The sequence below is a fragment of the Vicia villosa genome, unplaced genomic scaffold, assembly GCF_029867415.1.
Source record: "Vicia villosa cultivar HV-30 ecotype Madison, WI unplaced genomic scaffold, Vvil1.0 ctg.000286F_1_1, whole genome shotgun sequence".
Taxonomy (NCBI): domain Eukaryota; kingdom Viridiplantae; phylum Streptophyta; class Magnoliopsida; order Fabales; family Fabaceae; genus Vicia; species Vicia villosa.
The window spans coordinates 833,114-849,533 of NW_026705122.1; the positions used below are offsets into that span (position 1 = coordinate 833,114).

At 38.9% G+C, this 16,420-nt stretch overlaps 1 protein-coding gene across 1 annotated transcript; it reads right to left on the bottom strand.

Moving 5' to 3' along the window:
* Positions 1-1,093: 1,093 nt before the first annotated feature.
* Positions 1,094-10,378, bottom strand: LOC131626411 (uncharacterized). The gene is made up of 8 exons (XM_058897226.1): positions 10,141-10,378; positions 4,562-4,704; positions 4,054-4,472; positions 3,093-3,999; positions 2,383-2,900; positions 2,111-2,205; positions 1,232-1,783; positions 1,094-1,098 (listed from the first exon to the last, which is right to left on the bottom strand). The coding sequence occupies exons 1-8, from the start codon at positions 10,376-10,378 to the stop codon at positions 1,094-1,096; spliced, it is 2,877 nt and encodes a 958-aa protein (XP_058753209.1).
* Between the last annotated feature and the right edge of the window lie 6,042 nt (positions 10,379-16,420).

Here is a 16,420-nt window from a genome sequence, read left to right on the forward strand (position 1 = left end):
TACAGTCTCCCTATGTTTACCTAAGCCCTACAGTCTAAGTAACTCAGAAAGGTATTTATTTCACTCAAGAATCAAGAGAAAATCACAAAATGGAAAATTCTGCACACTAGCGTAACCATACGCGTATAGCTATCCCATACGCGTATGCCCCTCACCCATACGCGTCCCATACGCGTACCACCAGGACCAGTTTTGCACTAAAAATTCTCCCATACGCGTATCACTCTTCCATACGCGTATGGCCTCCCTTCCATACGCGTACCATACGCGTTTCACCAGAAATTATGCTATGCTGGGACAGGGCTGCGTATCATACGCGTATAGCCCCCTGGGTGTGTCCCTCATACGCGTATGGCCCCAACCCATACGCGTATCATACGCAAACTGACAGGAAAACTGCCTGTCAAAGTCTGCACTCGCACCAGTTCGTTCTCACTCGCTTTCATCACTTCCAGTCTGCGATTTCAGGCCTAAAACATCATATTTTCACCTATTAACTCACTCCCTCCCTCTAGATTCATTAACCTATTATGCTACATCAATTTTAACATGATAACAACCCAATTCCTACTCATCAAATTGGACAGTTTTACACTCAGATTCAGTTCTTTTATGAACAACTCAACCAACACCCAACACCACATCATAATTCATCAATCCAAAACAGAATTTTGTCCACAATCATACAATACTCATTAGTCATGAAGAACATCATACAAATCAAATCAATTCACACATCAAGGAAGAAATCAGACATATAAATTATGAAACCTAAAGAGGGAAAGGAACCCTCACTACCCTCTCATGTTGTAATCACCATTTAGAGAACCCATTCTCCCCCCTTACCTTGGAATTGAGCTTTGATCCTTCAACAATGGTGGAGTTCTTCTACCTTTTGCCCTAGCCTTTTTCTCTGTTTCTACGTCCTTCACAATTCTTGTCACACGAAACTATTCCCTCTAATTTTCTTTAATTTTATTAATCTCTCACTAATCCTTAATTTGCTACTGGGCTTACTACACACCCTCCCAATTACTAAGCACTACTTGACCCAAATAACTAATTAGTCATTTTACTATTTACTAATTAATTATTAAACTAATACAATAAAAATTAAAATATCAGTTTAAGCACCAAACACACCAAATGACTACGTAATAAAATAAATATCGAAAATCGGGGCGTTACAACTCTCCCCCACTTACGATATTTTCGTCCTCGAAAATCTTACCTCGTTCAAACAACTCGGGATAGGAGTCTCGCATCTTGCTCTCCATTTCCCACGTCATGCTTTCTCCGGTAGTCCCCGTCCAGAATACTTTCACCAACGGGATATCTTTACCTCTAACGGACTTTATCTCACGATCTGTGATCCGAATCGGCATCGTCTCTACTGTAAGGTTCTCTCTCACTTGCACATCATCCATATGAATCACGTGAGATGGATCTGGAACATACTTCCGAAGCTGTGACACATGAAACACATCGTGCAGATTCGACAGGTTAGGCGGTAACGCCACCCTATAAGCGACAGTACCAACTCTCTCTGAAATCTGATAAGGACCGATAAATCGTGGAGTCAGCTTCTTTGACTTCAGGGCACGACCAACACCAGTTACAAGCGTGACTCTTAGAAACACATGGTCACCTGATTCAAATTCTAACTCCTTCCTTCGCTTGTCATGATAACTCTTCTGTCTACTCTGTGAAGCCTTCATCTTTTCCCGAATCATTTTTACCTTCTCTGTGGTTTCTCGTACAATTTCCGGTCCAAGTACTACACCTTCGCCAGATTCGTGCCAACATAGCGGAGTTCTACACCTCCGACCATACAACGCTTCAAAAGGTGCCATCCCGATACTAGAATGATGACTGTTATTATAAGTAAACTCGATCAATGGAAGATGAGCGCTCCACGAGCCTCCTTGTTCGAGAACACACGCTCTTAACAGATCCTCTAGAGACTGAATAGTCCTTTCAGTTTGACCATCTGTTTGAGGATGATACGCCGAACTCAACCTCAACTTAGAACCCAAACTTTCTTGCAAGCTCTTCCAAAAATCAGAAGTGAATCTCGGATCTCTATCCGACACAATGCACAAGGGAATACCATGCAACTTCACAATCACTCGGACATAGATCTCAGCTAACTTTGCCACCGGATACGTGATGTTAATAGGTATGAAATGGGCTGATTTGGTAAGCCTATCAACAATCACCCATATTGAATCGTGTCCACTTGCAGTATTAGGCAACCCCGTTACAAAATCCATCGAAATGCTATCCCACTTCCATTCTGGAATTTCTAACGGTTGCATCAACCCTGCAGGCTTCTGGTGTTCAATCTTCGATTTTTGACAAGTTAAACAAGCATATACAAACCGTGCCACATCTTCTTTCATCCTCGGCCACCAAAATATCTTCTTTAAGTCTTGATACATTTTAGTAGCTCCAGGATGAATACTCAAGTTACTTCGATGGCCTTCTTCTAAAATCATCCTTTTCATATCATTGTCATCAGGGATACAGATTCGATTCCGCAATCTCAACACTACTTGCGCGTCCACCTTAAAATCACTCTTCTCGGATTTGCCACAACCAACTATAATGTCCACTATTTTCACATCCAATTTCTGAGCCTCTTTGATACTGCTCAGAAAGTCATTATCAATTTTGAGCATTCCCAACTTAACACTACGCGGGGTCACTTCACAAATCAAGCTCATATCTCGGAATTGTTCGATCAGTTCTAATTCTTTAACCATCATAGCGGACATGTGCAAGGTCTTCCGGCTTAAGGCATCGGCCACAACATTTGCCTTACCGGGGTGATAATTCAACCCGAAATCATAATCTTTCAACAGTTCTAACCATCTTCGCTGTCTCATGTTCAACTCCTTCTAGTCAAACAGGTATTTCAAACTCCTATGGTCACTATAGACTTCAAATCTAGAACCATAGAGATGATGTCTCCAAATTTTTAGTACGAAAACAACAGCAGCGAGTTCCAAATCATGTGTAGGGTAGTTCTTTTCATGAATTCTCAGTTGTCTCGACGCATAAGCAATTACCTTACCATTCTGCATAAGTACACCACCTAAACCCATCAAAGAAGCATCGCAATAAACTTCAAAAGGTTCTCCTGGGTTTGGTAATGTCAAAACCGGGGCTGTCGTCAATCTCTTCTTCAATTCCACAAAACTTTCTTCACATTGTGCATCCCATATGAACACTTTACCCTTACACGTCAACTTAGTTAATGGAAGTGCCAACTTAGAAAATCCTTCAATAAACCGTCTGTAGTAACCGGCTAAGCCCAAGAAACTTTTAATCTCGGTAGCTGACTTTGGAGTCTCCCATTGTAACACGGCATCTACCTTAGATGGGTCTACAGCAATGCCGCTACCAGATATGACATGTCCTAGAAAACTGACTTCTTTCAACCAAAATTCACACTTGGACAACTTCGCATACAACTTCCTTTCTTTCAACACTTGTAATACCGTCCTCAAATGATCTGAATGCTCTGGCTCTGATTTAGAATATATCAAGATGTCGTCTATGAACACCACGACGAACTGATCTAAATACTCACAGAAGATACGGTTCATATATTCCATAAATACTCCTGGCGCGTTCGTAACACCAAATGGCATCACTGAATATTCATAATGTCCATATCTTGTTCTGAATGCTGTCTTCTGTATATCTTCATCTTTGACCTTAATCTGATGGTAGCCCGACCTCAGATCGATCTTGCTAAAAACACTCGCACCCACCAATTGGTCCATCAAATCATCTATCCTCGGTAACGGGTATTTATTCTTAATGGTTACTTTATTCAGTTGTCTATAATCTACGCAAAGTCTCATGCTTCCGTCCTTTTTCTTCACTAACAGCACTGGAGCTCCCCACGGCGATACACTTGGTCTGACAAATTTCTTCTCCAGTAAGTCTTCTAATTGCTTCTTTAATTCCGTCAACTCAGATGCGGACATCCTGTACGGTGCCATAGAAACAGGTCTGGTACCAGGTACAAGATCAATCGTAAACTCAATTCCTCTTTCTGGCGGCACATCGGGAATCTCATCGGGAAAAACTTCGGGGAATTCACATACTACCGGTAGCTCATCGATGATGTTCTGATTCTCGATTGACAATGTTGCCATCAACGAGAACATCTCTACCTCTTCCTTCAGCAATTGTCGTACCTGCTTAGACGACACTAAGCCAGCTTCTTCTTCTTCGGCAGTCTTGTTATAACAATTGATGTGAGCATAGTTATATTCTAACCAGTTCATTCCCAAAATTACGTCTAGCCCGGCCAACGGTAAACATACTAAATCAACAGCAAAGTCCCTGTCGAAGATCGACAACGGACATTTCAAACAAATAAGAGATGTAGTCACAGATCCTTTAGCTGGAACCTCAACTACCATCTCGCCATTCATCGAAGATAGCACAAGACCCAACTTTTCAACACATTCAGCAGCAATAAAACAATGAGTAGCACCAGTATCGATAATAGTAATTAAAGGCATACTATTGATGAAGCAAGTACCTCTAATGAGTCTGTCCTCAGTGCTTGTCTGAGTACCAGCCAATGCGAATACCTTACCACCAGCTTGTGCCTTCTTGGGTTTCTGACATTGACTTCCAATGTGTCCTTCTTCACCGCAATTAAAACAAACCACTTCTTTATGTCTACATTCAGACATCATATGACCAGTCTTGCCACAACGGAAACACTTCTTAACGTCATCAGTGCAGTAAGTACTCTTATGACCAGCCTTCCCACACTTAAAACACACAATCGGAGCAGGAGCACCCCCCCCACTTGTTCTCTGGCCCGGAGCAGCTCTTTGTTTGCCCTTGCCAGCTGGAGTGTCATAAGGCTTGTGTGGTGTCGTTTTCTTTACCTCCCCGTTTCACTTGGGAGGACGGCACGCTAAACCCTTCACGCGAAATTTGGAAGGAGAATGCGCCCGTGGTGGGATGAATTTTATTTCAGTTCTTCCTACGATATCACACGAACTTTCTTATTGGTCCTACGAGTAGGAAAGGGAAAAAAAGATCTCAACTAAACCCTAGGAGTTTGCCAAGTGTGGGGATTTCACCTAGACTAGAAATTCTGGAGTCCGGGGGGTCGGTTATACATAGGGAAGTGTTTAAACACCCTACATATCTGTAGTACTCTACAGGAACCTTCTCTGTGTCATTGTGATTGTGTTTGCTGCTAATGATTGGGAAAGTTTCTCCTTTGTGTTAGGAGAGAGAATTGAATTGATTAAAGAAAGACAGACAGATAGACAGACTGACTATTTTTGGTATTTTATTAGCTCGCTGAGATTCCTTGTGAACCTCATGCCTACATATCCCTAGTGGAAGTCAGAGCTTAATGTAGTTCGGGGAACTAACTAGGGAAATTACTTGTTTTTGGTGCCTTGCTTGAAGCTCAAGGTTGAAGCTTGGAATTAAATCTCTGTTTACAGTAAATAGACATGAAATCATCTTTACAGAGAGGTATTTGTACTATTCTACCACAAACATTTAAAAGTGACAGAAAAGCTAAAAAATGATGTTTCATTAAGAGGGGAGTCTACTTGGTTGATCAAGTATGACAACCATCGTGCCTTTAAAATGAAAGAAAGATGCTCATCCAAATTAGGGAAAGTGTACAAGTCTGGGGATGTGCCAGAGCATGTCTTTCAGAGTCCTAAATGGGAGACTTTGAATGAAATTGAAATTGAAATGTTTGTTTGTTTGAATGTGGTAGAGTAGTAAAAATATCTCTCTATAGAGATACGCTATGTCTATTTACTATATGAAAGATTTGACTTTAGCTGGCTTGAATGAGGCCCAAGCTTGAGGCTTTTTGATTGATTTTTATTGACTTATTGAAATGATAACTCTACTGGGGAGTATTTAAACTAAGGAGTTTTTGGTGTTCTGTACGAAGCCCAGAATTGAGGCTGACTCTACTTAGGGAGACTCTATTTGGGGAGATTATCTCCTAAGAGAATGAATCTTTGATTTTTGAAAGACTGATTTTGGAGGCTAACCCTTTCCAGGGGTTTTGACTCAGCTGGAGAAATTGTCTGTTAAAAGACTGACTTTATCATGTTTTTTGGAGGCTGACCCTTTCCAGGGGTCGTGACTCTTTTTGATTAATTGACTTTTTTTTGATTAATTGACTTTGGAGGCTAACCCTTTCCAGGGGTTTTTATTGAAATGATGGATTGATTTGGAGGCTAACCCTTTCCAGGGGTTTTTATTGAAATGATGGATTGATTTGGAAGCTAACCCTTTCCAGGGGTTTTGACTCTTTTGGTGAATGGCAGAAAGATTATCTAGTGGAGACTTCTTGTTTAAAGCCCAAGATGAAGGCTGACTCATGCTGAGGATAAGCAAATATGGATCCTAGACTCTGCTAAGGAAGATTGATGAAGATAAGGGTGACAGAGACTGTCCATGTCTCTCATTCCAAAAGGTGTACTCAATGCAAAATTGAGACAAACTTGGCTTGTTAAAAGTCTGGTTTAAATTGGAAGAAAACTCACCAGGGTAGGCTAAAAGGTGACTAAAGACCTGTTCCTATGTTTATAAAAAACCTGATGGGTCCTTGTATACAAGCTCAAGAGGAAGCTGGAAATGCTTTTAAGAAGCCTGTGGGTCCTTGTACAAAGCCCAAGAGGAGGCTAATCGAGGGTCCTTGTTATAGCACAAGAGAAAGCTATGTAGTTTTGAACTTATTTTGGCTCTAAGCAAATGGGTAAGAGGTTTCACCGGGAATAATTCCTCTTTGGGTGGATGTGTCCTATATTTTTGGATTCTAGGGTTTTTGCCAAGATGTTTCACCGGGAATAATTCATCTTGGGGGTTTGAACTACAGATCTCTAATTAGGAAAGAGCCTTCACCGGGAAGACATTCTCAATCCTAGGTCATATTCCTATAATATATATATATATATAGTTTAACTGTCCTAGGGTTTATACTCAAACGTAGTTCTAAACTAATATATATGCACAGTTTATATTTGACAGTAATTTAAATAAAGACTGTAAATTGAAAGCTTGTAAAGCCTAACCTGGATGGAGTGGAGGCCTTTGAAGAAGTATGTACAGAGCCTTAACAGTAATTTTTGTTGTTTTGTTGATAACAGTTGAATATTTATTATAAACAGTTAATGGTTTTTGAAAACAGAAGAAGTGAAGATGGACAAAGGTCACATAGGTATCTGAAGAGTTTCACCGGGAATAATGCCCTTCAAATACCAGAAGAATGTTTTGAAAACAGAAAGAAGATTTTGAAAATACAGTTTTGAAAACAAGCTAAGAAGAGAAGGTGTTTGGGACTTACACTCTATTAGAGGCCCAGTACTTTATAGTACTGGTGTAAAATTAGTTTTGAAAATGATTTGAAATAATATAAGGTTTTGTTGTTTGAAAACCTTAATTATTCGATTTATTCGGAGATTGAAAACAGTTTTGAAAATTGACAGAAAGTCAACTTAATTAAGGTAAAGAAAAAAGATCTATGCCTAATTAAGACCTAAATAATCAGGGTTTTATCATAAACTTTATTCACAAAAATAATTAGGTTAAAACAAAATGAATATATGCATTTAAAGTATTTAAGAAAACACTTAAAACATACTATTTTAAACCTAATAAAAATATATGAAATAAATAATATTTTTATGATTTTTTTGATTATTCATAAAATAGATATATTAAATAACAAGTGTGTGAAAAATGAAGTGAAAATGATTTAATTTGATAGGTTAATTAATTGTGTAAAGTTGTGAAGAAATCAAAATGGGAAAAGTGATAAAAAAATAAGGTTTTGTCACCTAGAGGGATTGAACTCACGCCCTCCAAGTCACACACCCAAAACCAAACCACTGGGCCAGCGCGCGCATGGTGATAGCAAACTGACTCCTTTGCAACTCATATATTATTCAAGTGTATAGAAGCAAAAAGAAAATAAAATCAAAAGGTCTGGGGCGAGGGGGATTCGAACCCCAGACCTTGGGCACGCGCAACACACAAACACTCTTTACCACTGGGCTATCACGTTTTAGTCGTTTATGAAACAGGTATCATTCAAAATAAAATAAACTCAACCCTGAATTTGAAATTTGCGCGCCACCACCATTGTCATCTTCAACCTCAAGTTCTCAGATTTTGAATTTATGAACTTGCTCATTTCTCAACCATTTGCAAAGATGTAAAGATGAAACTTATTCTAAATTCACTCACGATTCTAAATATGTAACTAACATAAATTTATATCAACTATATCTAACTAATTTACCAGAAATCGTGAAGAACCCTAAATTTTGAAAATCAAATTAAATGACTATACTGAAAGATAAATGAATGATGATAGAGGGTTTTCAATCCTCTGATGATGCTTAACAAGATAGAATCGAGCTTTATCACAAAGAGTGCTTAAATTAAAGAGGTAGAGTTCAGAAACTTACCTCTGAAAATGGAGGTCGTGAGGATGATAGAGAGCACCTGGGCTTGTATGAATGATCCCAAAAGCTTCCTTGTGGTTCAGTGATGCTAACTGAATGCTTGTTGTAACCTCAATCCTCCTGAATTGTTCTATGGACCTCCAACTGCAACTGCTCCAAAGTGAGAGCAACAATGGTGTTCCTCCACTTACAGAAGTGATCCAGGTGCTTGGATCACCTCAAATGACCTCCCTTGAGATGTTAGAATGCTTACTTTCCAAAGATGAGCTCTGGTTTGAAGAAAACGATTCTTCTTGCCAAAGAACTTTGAAAAACAATAAGCATGAGAAGAGAAAGAGAAAGCAAGGAATTGAGTTGCTTTGGTGTGTTTTTCTACTGAAGTATGCTCCCCTATTTATAGGTAAATGGTTCAGTACTGATTGAGAGAGTGAGCTTGCTTAATGAGAGAGTTTTGGTTTCTTAGCCAAGAAGAAAATTTGAAAAGATCCTAAATGCAATGATGCATTTTCGGGCTAGCTTCCCCAACCATTGATCTTGTATGATCCAAGGGAACATTTCTGATTCAGAGGAGAGTTCTAATTGGCTTAGAACAAGATTCCTTGATGATTCATCATTTGCCATAAATTCAAAAATGCAATCATTACATAATCACATGCCTTTGTTTTTGGGAATCTTCTCTAATCCTTATGCAATGATGAATTTGGATGTGTGGTATGGTTTCAGATGTATTAGAGGTCGTGTAGCATCACTTAGTGAAGCAAAATGCACAAAATTGCAAAGTTTCAAATTGTACATGACCTATAATTTCACTTCATGAGGCCAACTTTGAACAAGCATAACTCTTAGCTCAAAATGAATTTGGAGAAGGTTGAACACAATTTGGAAAGCCCTAAGCATCTACTTCAAATCATTAGTTTGGAGTTTCTTCAGAATCCTTTGGCAAATTTGTGAAAAATGAGGCCAAAGTTGGAAGAAAAGTAGGTTAAAACACTTAGAAAAATTTCTAAGTGTTTATGACCTAAAACTCCAAAATTTCCAAAACTCTTTAAATGATTGATCTTTTGAAAAAAGTTCCTTTTTAAGATGTTGTTTTATTTTGCAAGATCTACAACTTTCATGTTGGAAGTTTTTTGAGTTGTGTAGGTGAAATTTTGAGTTCTCACCATGCCTTAAAAAACCCTAATTCCCGACTTTTTGCTCCTTGATGAATTTCTTTGAATTTCTTTGGTCAAATGACTTTAATATCCATATATTGATGATATTGATCCTTGAAAGTCATGGTTTGACCAAAAATCTCAAAAGTCAATGGTGATCCCATACAATTGACTTTTTCCAAATAAGGTGAGATTTTGGACTTTTGTGTAGAAACAAGATCTTCTCCTTAAATGAATGATGTAAAGGGATTATATTGAGGTAATAGAGACTCTTGGATCATGTCTTGAGTTTTAGATCCATGCCCTGATTAAAAGTCAACTATCTTGGGGAATTAGGTCAAAAACCCTAATTGTCGACCAGAGGACAATGATGACTGTAGACTTTGAATTGAGGTGTAATGTCCAGTGGATCTTGTCATATGAGTTATTTGAAGATGATTGATGTCTTTGAATGGTCCCCTAGGGCTTTTTAGGGTTTCCCAAAAGTGTTCCCAAAAGCGTACCATAGCGAACCTTCTGTGCCTGAGTACAATCCATTACACGAAAGATCCTCTCGATCTCTTTCAACCACTCTAAGGCTCCATCAGGGTCATGCTTGCCTTTGAAGACCGGCGGGTTCTCCCTCTGGAAATTAGCCAAACTGCGAGATCCAGCATTCTCACCAGCATTAGGTTGATGTTCCAGAGCTTGAGCCATAGCCTCCAAAGCAGCAGCAATCACAGCATCGTTTCTCCCAGCCATTTCAACTAAACACTGCAACAGAAACATAGTTAGATGACGAGTTTTAACCATACTCGATTTGTTAGCGACTCAACTACTTGGTCGGACGGATCGACCTGCTCTGATACCAATTGTAACACCCCACTTTCCCATATCGAAAATAAATGAATTATAAATACGTAAATAATCAGAGTAATACGAGTAGGATGTCACATCTTCTAAACAATTCACCATAATATCACTTTATTTAATATTCATTAAAATAGAATATCATATACTGCAGCGGAATTCAAAACAGCTTGTTAATTCTCATGGCACCACTGCCCCAACAAATAAATCATATCCACCAAACATGTGGTCCAACAAAAATGTCAAAATCAAGATACGTAACAATTTAACATTTAACTGAAAGGAAAACAAAACACAGCGTATCCCAACATCCCCGTGTTACGTATCAGAGCGACTCCTAAGACTCGATCAGGTAACACTCGAGAATATCCAAGCACTACTCTGGTACCTGGTTATCTGTACTCCCGAAGAAGCACAGACACAACAACAGAAGAGGGGTGAGAATTACATTCAATAAATATACGGTGAAATATCACATGGTTAAGGAGTAGTATCTACACCACACACAAACACAATCATAAACAGATTCTCACACCATCAATCACACAACAACATCATTACATGACCTTTACAAACAGTCAGATGAATGAAAATGTAACTATCGACTCTACATGCATGTGGTACCAACAGAGCATAAGCCCTCAACATATGCCATTATATTAGAGGCAATCACAAGGCATAAGCCTTCAACAATGCCAATACAGGCCAACAACAGGGCATAAGCCCCCAACGACATATGTATGCAATATGGACATCCAATCAACACAATTCAACAACACAAGGCTTCAGCCTTCAACTCATTGCCATTTAGGCTATCAACCAGGTCAACAATATGCAACTATAATTTTATTATTTTGTAGTTACATTCACAACAGTCAACACAAACTTATCACAATATTTTAGGTCCACAGCATAACTCTTACAGTCTCTCTATGTTTACCTAAGCCCTACAGTCTAAGTAACTCAGAAAGGTATTTATTTCACTCAAGAATCAGGAGAAAATCACAAAATGGAAAATTCTGCACACTAGCGTAACCATACACGTATAGCTATCCCATACGCGTATGCCCCTCACCCATACGCGTCCCATACGCGTACCACCAGGACCAGTTTTGCACTAAAAATTCTCCCATACGCGTATCACTCTTCCATACGCGTATGGCCTCCCTTCCATACGCGTACCATACGCGTTTCACTAGAAATTATGCTATGCTGGGACAGGGCTGCGTATCATACGCGTATAGCCCCCTGGGTGTGTCCCTCATACGCGTATGGCCCCAACCCATACGCGTATCATACGCAAACTGACAGGAAAACTGTCTGTCAAAGTCTGCACTCGCACCAGTTCGTTCTCACTCGCTTTCATCACTTCCAGTCTGCGATTTCAGGCCTAAAACATCATATTTTCACCTATTAACTCACTCCCTCCCTCTAGATTCATTAACCTATTATGCTACATCAATTTTAACATGATAACAACCCAATTCCTACTCATCAAATTGGACAGTTTTACACTCAGATTCAGTTCTTTTATGAACAACTCAACCAACACCCAACACCACATCATAATTCATCAATCCAAAACAGAATTTCGTCCACAATCATACAATACTCATTAGTCATGAAGAACATCATACAAATCAAATCAATTCACACATCAAGGAAGAAATCAGACATATAAATTATGAAACCTAAAGAGGGAAAGGAACCCTCACTACCCTCTCATGTTGTAATCACCATTTAGAGAATCCATTCTCCCCCCTTACCTTGGAATTGAGCTTTGATCCTTCAACAATGGTGGAGTTCTTCTACCATTTGCCCTAGCCTTTTTCTCTGTTTCTACGTCCTTCACAATTCTTGTCACACGAAACTATTCCCTCTAATTTTCTTTATTTTTATTAATCTCTCACTAATCCTTAATTTGCTACTGGGCTTACTACACACCCTCCCAATTACTAAGCACTACTTGACCCAAATAACTAATTAGTCATTTTACTATTTACTAATTAATTATTAAACTAATATAATAAAAATTAAAATATCAGTTTAAGCACCAAACACACCAAATGACTACGTAATAAAATAAATATCGAAAATCGGGGCGTTACAACGGTCACGCAGCCAGACGTCTTTTTGCTACTGGTTTTCTTTTTCTTTCCAGCGTAACCGGTTACGGTTCTTGGTGTAACCGGTTACGAAAACGCATTTTTTAAATTTTCCCTTATAACGGTACAGCGTAACCGGTTACGGCCATTCTCGTAACCCGTTACGGCTGAAACAGTAGCATTTCTTCATTCTTTTTCAGTGCATACGAGTCAGATTTTATTTCATCCAATCATTGCATCTTTTCACATAATCTTATCCTTTCCTAAAGGTGTTAAGGCATTATATATACTCTCATTTTCAGATATCATATTCACCTCTTTCACTTTGCAATTATACACTTTTATTCTCTCAAAATTCACATCAAGTGCTCTTTAATATTCAAACTTTCACATTGATATTTTTTCTGCATTAGTGTTCCATACATGTCCAGAAAAAATTCATATCATTGATCATAAACATTGAGCACTATACTATCATTGATAATTGCTTGAAAGGGAAGATGGAATCCAAAATGGGAAGATACAAGGGGCACCCTCAGGTTCCTATCACACAAAGAAGTCATATGACGAAAAAAAGGAATCCAACAATGTGGGGGCAATCATGGGTAATCAGACCCCAGTATCACAACAAAGGGATCAGCAAAAGCAACAGGGTGGCCAACGCACCTGGAGGTCTAAGCCAAAACGATCATTCACTCCGTTGTACATGCCATTGTCTCAAGCTTTGCAACGTCTGCTCAGTCAGAACCTGGTAACTCTGCTTCCTCCATACTCAGCTCCAGTTAACCCCGCTCCTGGATACAAGCATCATGCTAGGTGCGCTTATCACTCAGATAGTCCTGGTCATGATACAGAGGATTGTGGGCCGTTAAAGCACAAGATCCAAGATTTGATTGAAGAAGGGCTCATTGAGTTCGAAGATCATCGCAAGTCTAATGCCATAGGTGGCTAGAAGGAGGATTTCTTAGATCATTAGTTTTGTTTTCATTCGCAATTTCTTTCTGTTTGTTTAAACATTAGTCTTACGACATATGCTGTGTACTTTACAATAATCATTAATGCATTGCTTACGTTTGTCTTGATTCATTCCTAGTGTTCTCACTATATTTAAAACTGTTTTTTTACTCGGTTTTCTCATTTGTGATATTCAACTCTCGTTAAAAGTCGTACACCTTTAGAGGGAGAATGACGAAAACGATACCACAATTTCATACATTACGCTTTCGAACAGACCGTGTTGACGATGTACAGGCATTGTTTCAATTCCTAAATAACGGAGATATAAGGATGTTAATCCCTCGTCAACCCCTTTGAGCCTAAAGAAGTAGGAGTTTTCCTTCATATAAAATAAAACCCTTAATACATAACCTGGGGTAGGGTAGTTGCTCAGTTAACTTAATTATTCCAAGTTGTTCCTTTGAACATAATCACCGATGGTTCCCCGTCATCATTAAGTCTGGCAGTCAATATCCGCCAAGAAAAAGAGAAAGCAATGCAAGGGCCTGCTAAGTCAAAACCTATTAAGGAGACTTAGATAAAATTGGGGCATCCCGCTGACTGTAGTTTTAAAACGAACAGTTCAGGCAAAAGTTAGGGATAACAAAGTCGAAAAGAGGTCATTACATACCCTCACAAGAGAAAATATTACAAGAAAGGAGGATGACTGCCTTTGCAAAATAAACTTCTGTTTTTTAAACCATCAAAAATATCAATATTCCCAAAGTCTTTTTGGAGCTTAAACACATAGCTAACTGAGCATAGGACCGGAGGACATCACGGAGAGGGGGATGGGTACAAATAAACTTTGAGCCACTATCCTTGTTTCTTAAAACCGTGAACCAGGCCATGTTACAACCCTTAAAAGTCCTAACTGAAGCATGGTTAGTTCGAAAGCATACCGTTACCAAAGGTATCCCGACTCCTTAAGGTCTACTATAACTCTTGAGTTGATATCACTTTCTTACAAAAAAAAACTTTGTTTTACTAAAAAAAAATGTTTTTAAACTTTCAAGACAGACATATGCATTCGCATCTTATGAATTTCATTATAAAATATACTTGTCTATGTGGATTCAAATGTTTAAACATCAGGGAGAAGTTGCATGGGGCATGGCTAATGGCTAAAAATCCTACTGACTGACGAAGTAGCTTTAAAAGCTTGACAAAAGAAGAAACATCTCTTACGCAGGACTGGGATGGCTAATGTGTACACGGGGCATAACCCGTCATTATCCCATTTACATGGGGCAATCTAATCAAGATCCATGGAATCTCTCAAGGACGCTGAATAGCCCATGGGGCAAGCCCATTACCTGGGGGCACGTTGCAAAGTTCACTCAGTGACAGATGGTGTCAATGCCACTCTCACATCCTTTTCAGGAACCTTTTTAGGATATTTCTCAATCTGTCCATATAGTCTTCTCTAAGACATGTTCAAACACTTTTTACCCTTTCCAGGAGCCTTTTTCAGACAGTCTTTTACAGACCCATCTTCCTATCCTTTCTATTTTCAATCCCTTTCAGATAGTCTTCTCCAAGACATATTCCTTTCTAAGAACCTTTTCTAGGTAGTCTTCTGTAAGACATCTCTTAACTTTTTCAGTTAGTCTTTTAAGACATATTCAAACTTCTCTTATGCTTCCAAGAGCCTTGTCAAACTTTGTTTAAAGTGCAGAGTCTTCTCTAAGACAGCTCACCATCCTTTCTAGGGTGATCCTCTTCAAGATGTTTTCTCCTAAGTTTTGTTTAAAACGCCACATTCCTTAAAACAGTCTTTATCCTCTATAGGAATATTTTTGACCCTCTGCACAAACACATCACTTTGAGCTTTGTTTAAAGCGCAATCTTGTTTAAGACGATTTCCCATTCTTTCCAAGGACCTCTTCAGGTAGTCTTATAGAAGACATCATCTCATTATGAGTACTCAGCAAATCACTGTCCGTCAGGCGCTACCGAAACACATGACTCATTCTAAAAAGCATCTGCTTCACATTCAAATCAACACTTAGCATCAAGGAGACCTCAAAATTGGTCTAATCAAAGACGATCATTCCTGATAAAGACCCTTGAGTGGGGAAATCACGTTCAGAGGGTTTTCCTAAAACAGGGGCATACAACCAAGGATCCTGCTGACTAGGGGCATATCTTTCGAGAATTCAAATACTGGGACAATGCATATCAGGCAAGACATGGTGAAACTCGGGTTCTCTCTAAAGGTCCTTCCTTCAGGTTAAAGGGCACGTCTCCAAATTTCTGATATTCGGGAAGTCACACTAGTATCACACAAAGAGCATTGTTGCGTAATTGATCTTCCCACGCCTGTGCTATTTACATCCCGCAGTGTGGGATCGGCATACACGCATAATTCTCATTTATTTTGAGAATCTCATTACATGACACATGCATCATGACATTGCATAAAACTAACACTGCCTTTTCAGGTCACTTCATAATCAAGAGGATGTTATCATCACATTACAGCGCCAATACGATCGTATCAACGATTCAATCTCAACGTATACAATTCTAATACCTCATTCCAAGTCTTTCTTCAAAGACAATCCAGAAGCAATCAAAGAATTTCTTACCTCTCCAGGTAGTCTTGTCCAAGACAATTATCCTAACCTTTCCAAGCAGTCTTGTGTAAGACATATCCTGACCTTTTCTAGGTAGTTTTGTTTAAAACATTCCATGACCTTTATAGGAACCTTTCTAGGTAGTTTTGTTTAAAATATTTCATAGCCTTTATAGGAACCTTTCTAGGCAGTTTTGTTTAAAACGTCCCACGACCTTTATAGGAACCTTTCTAGGTAGTTATGTTTAAAACATC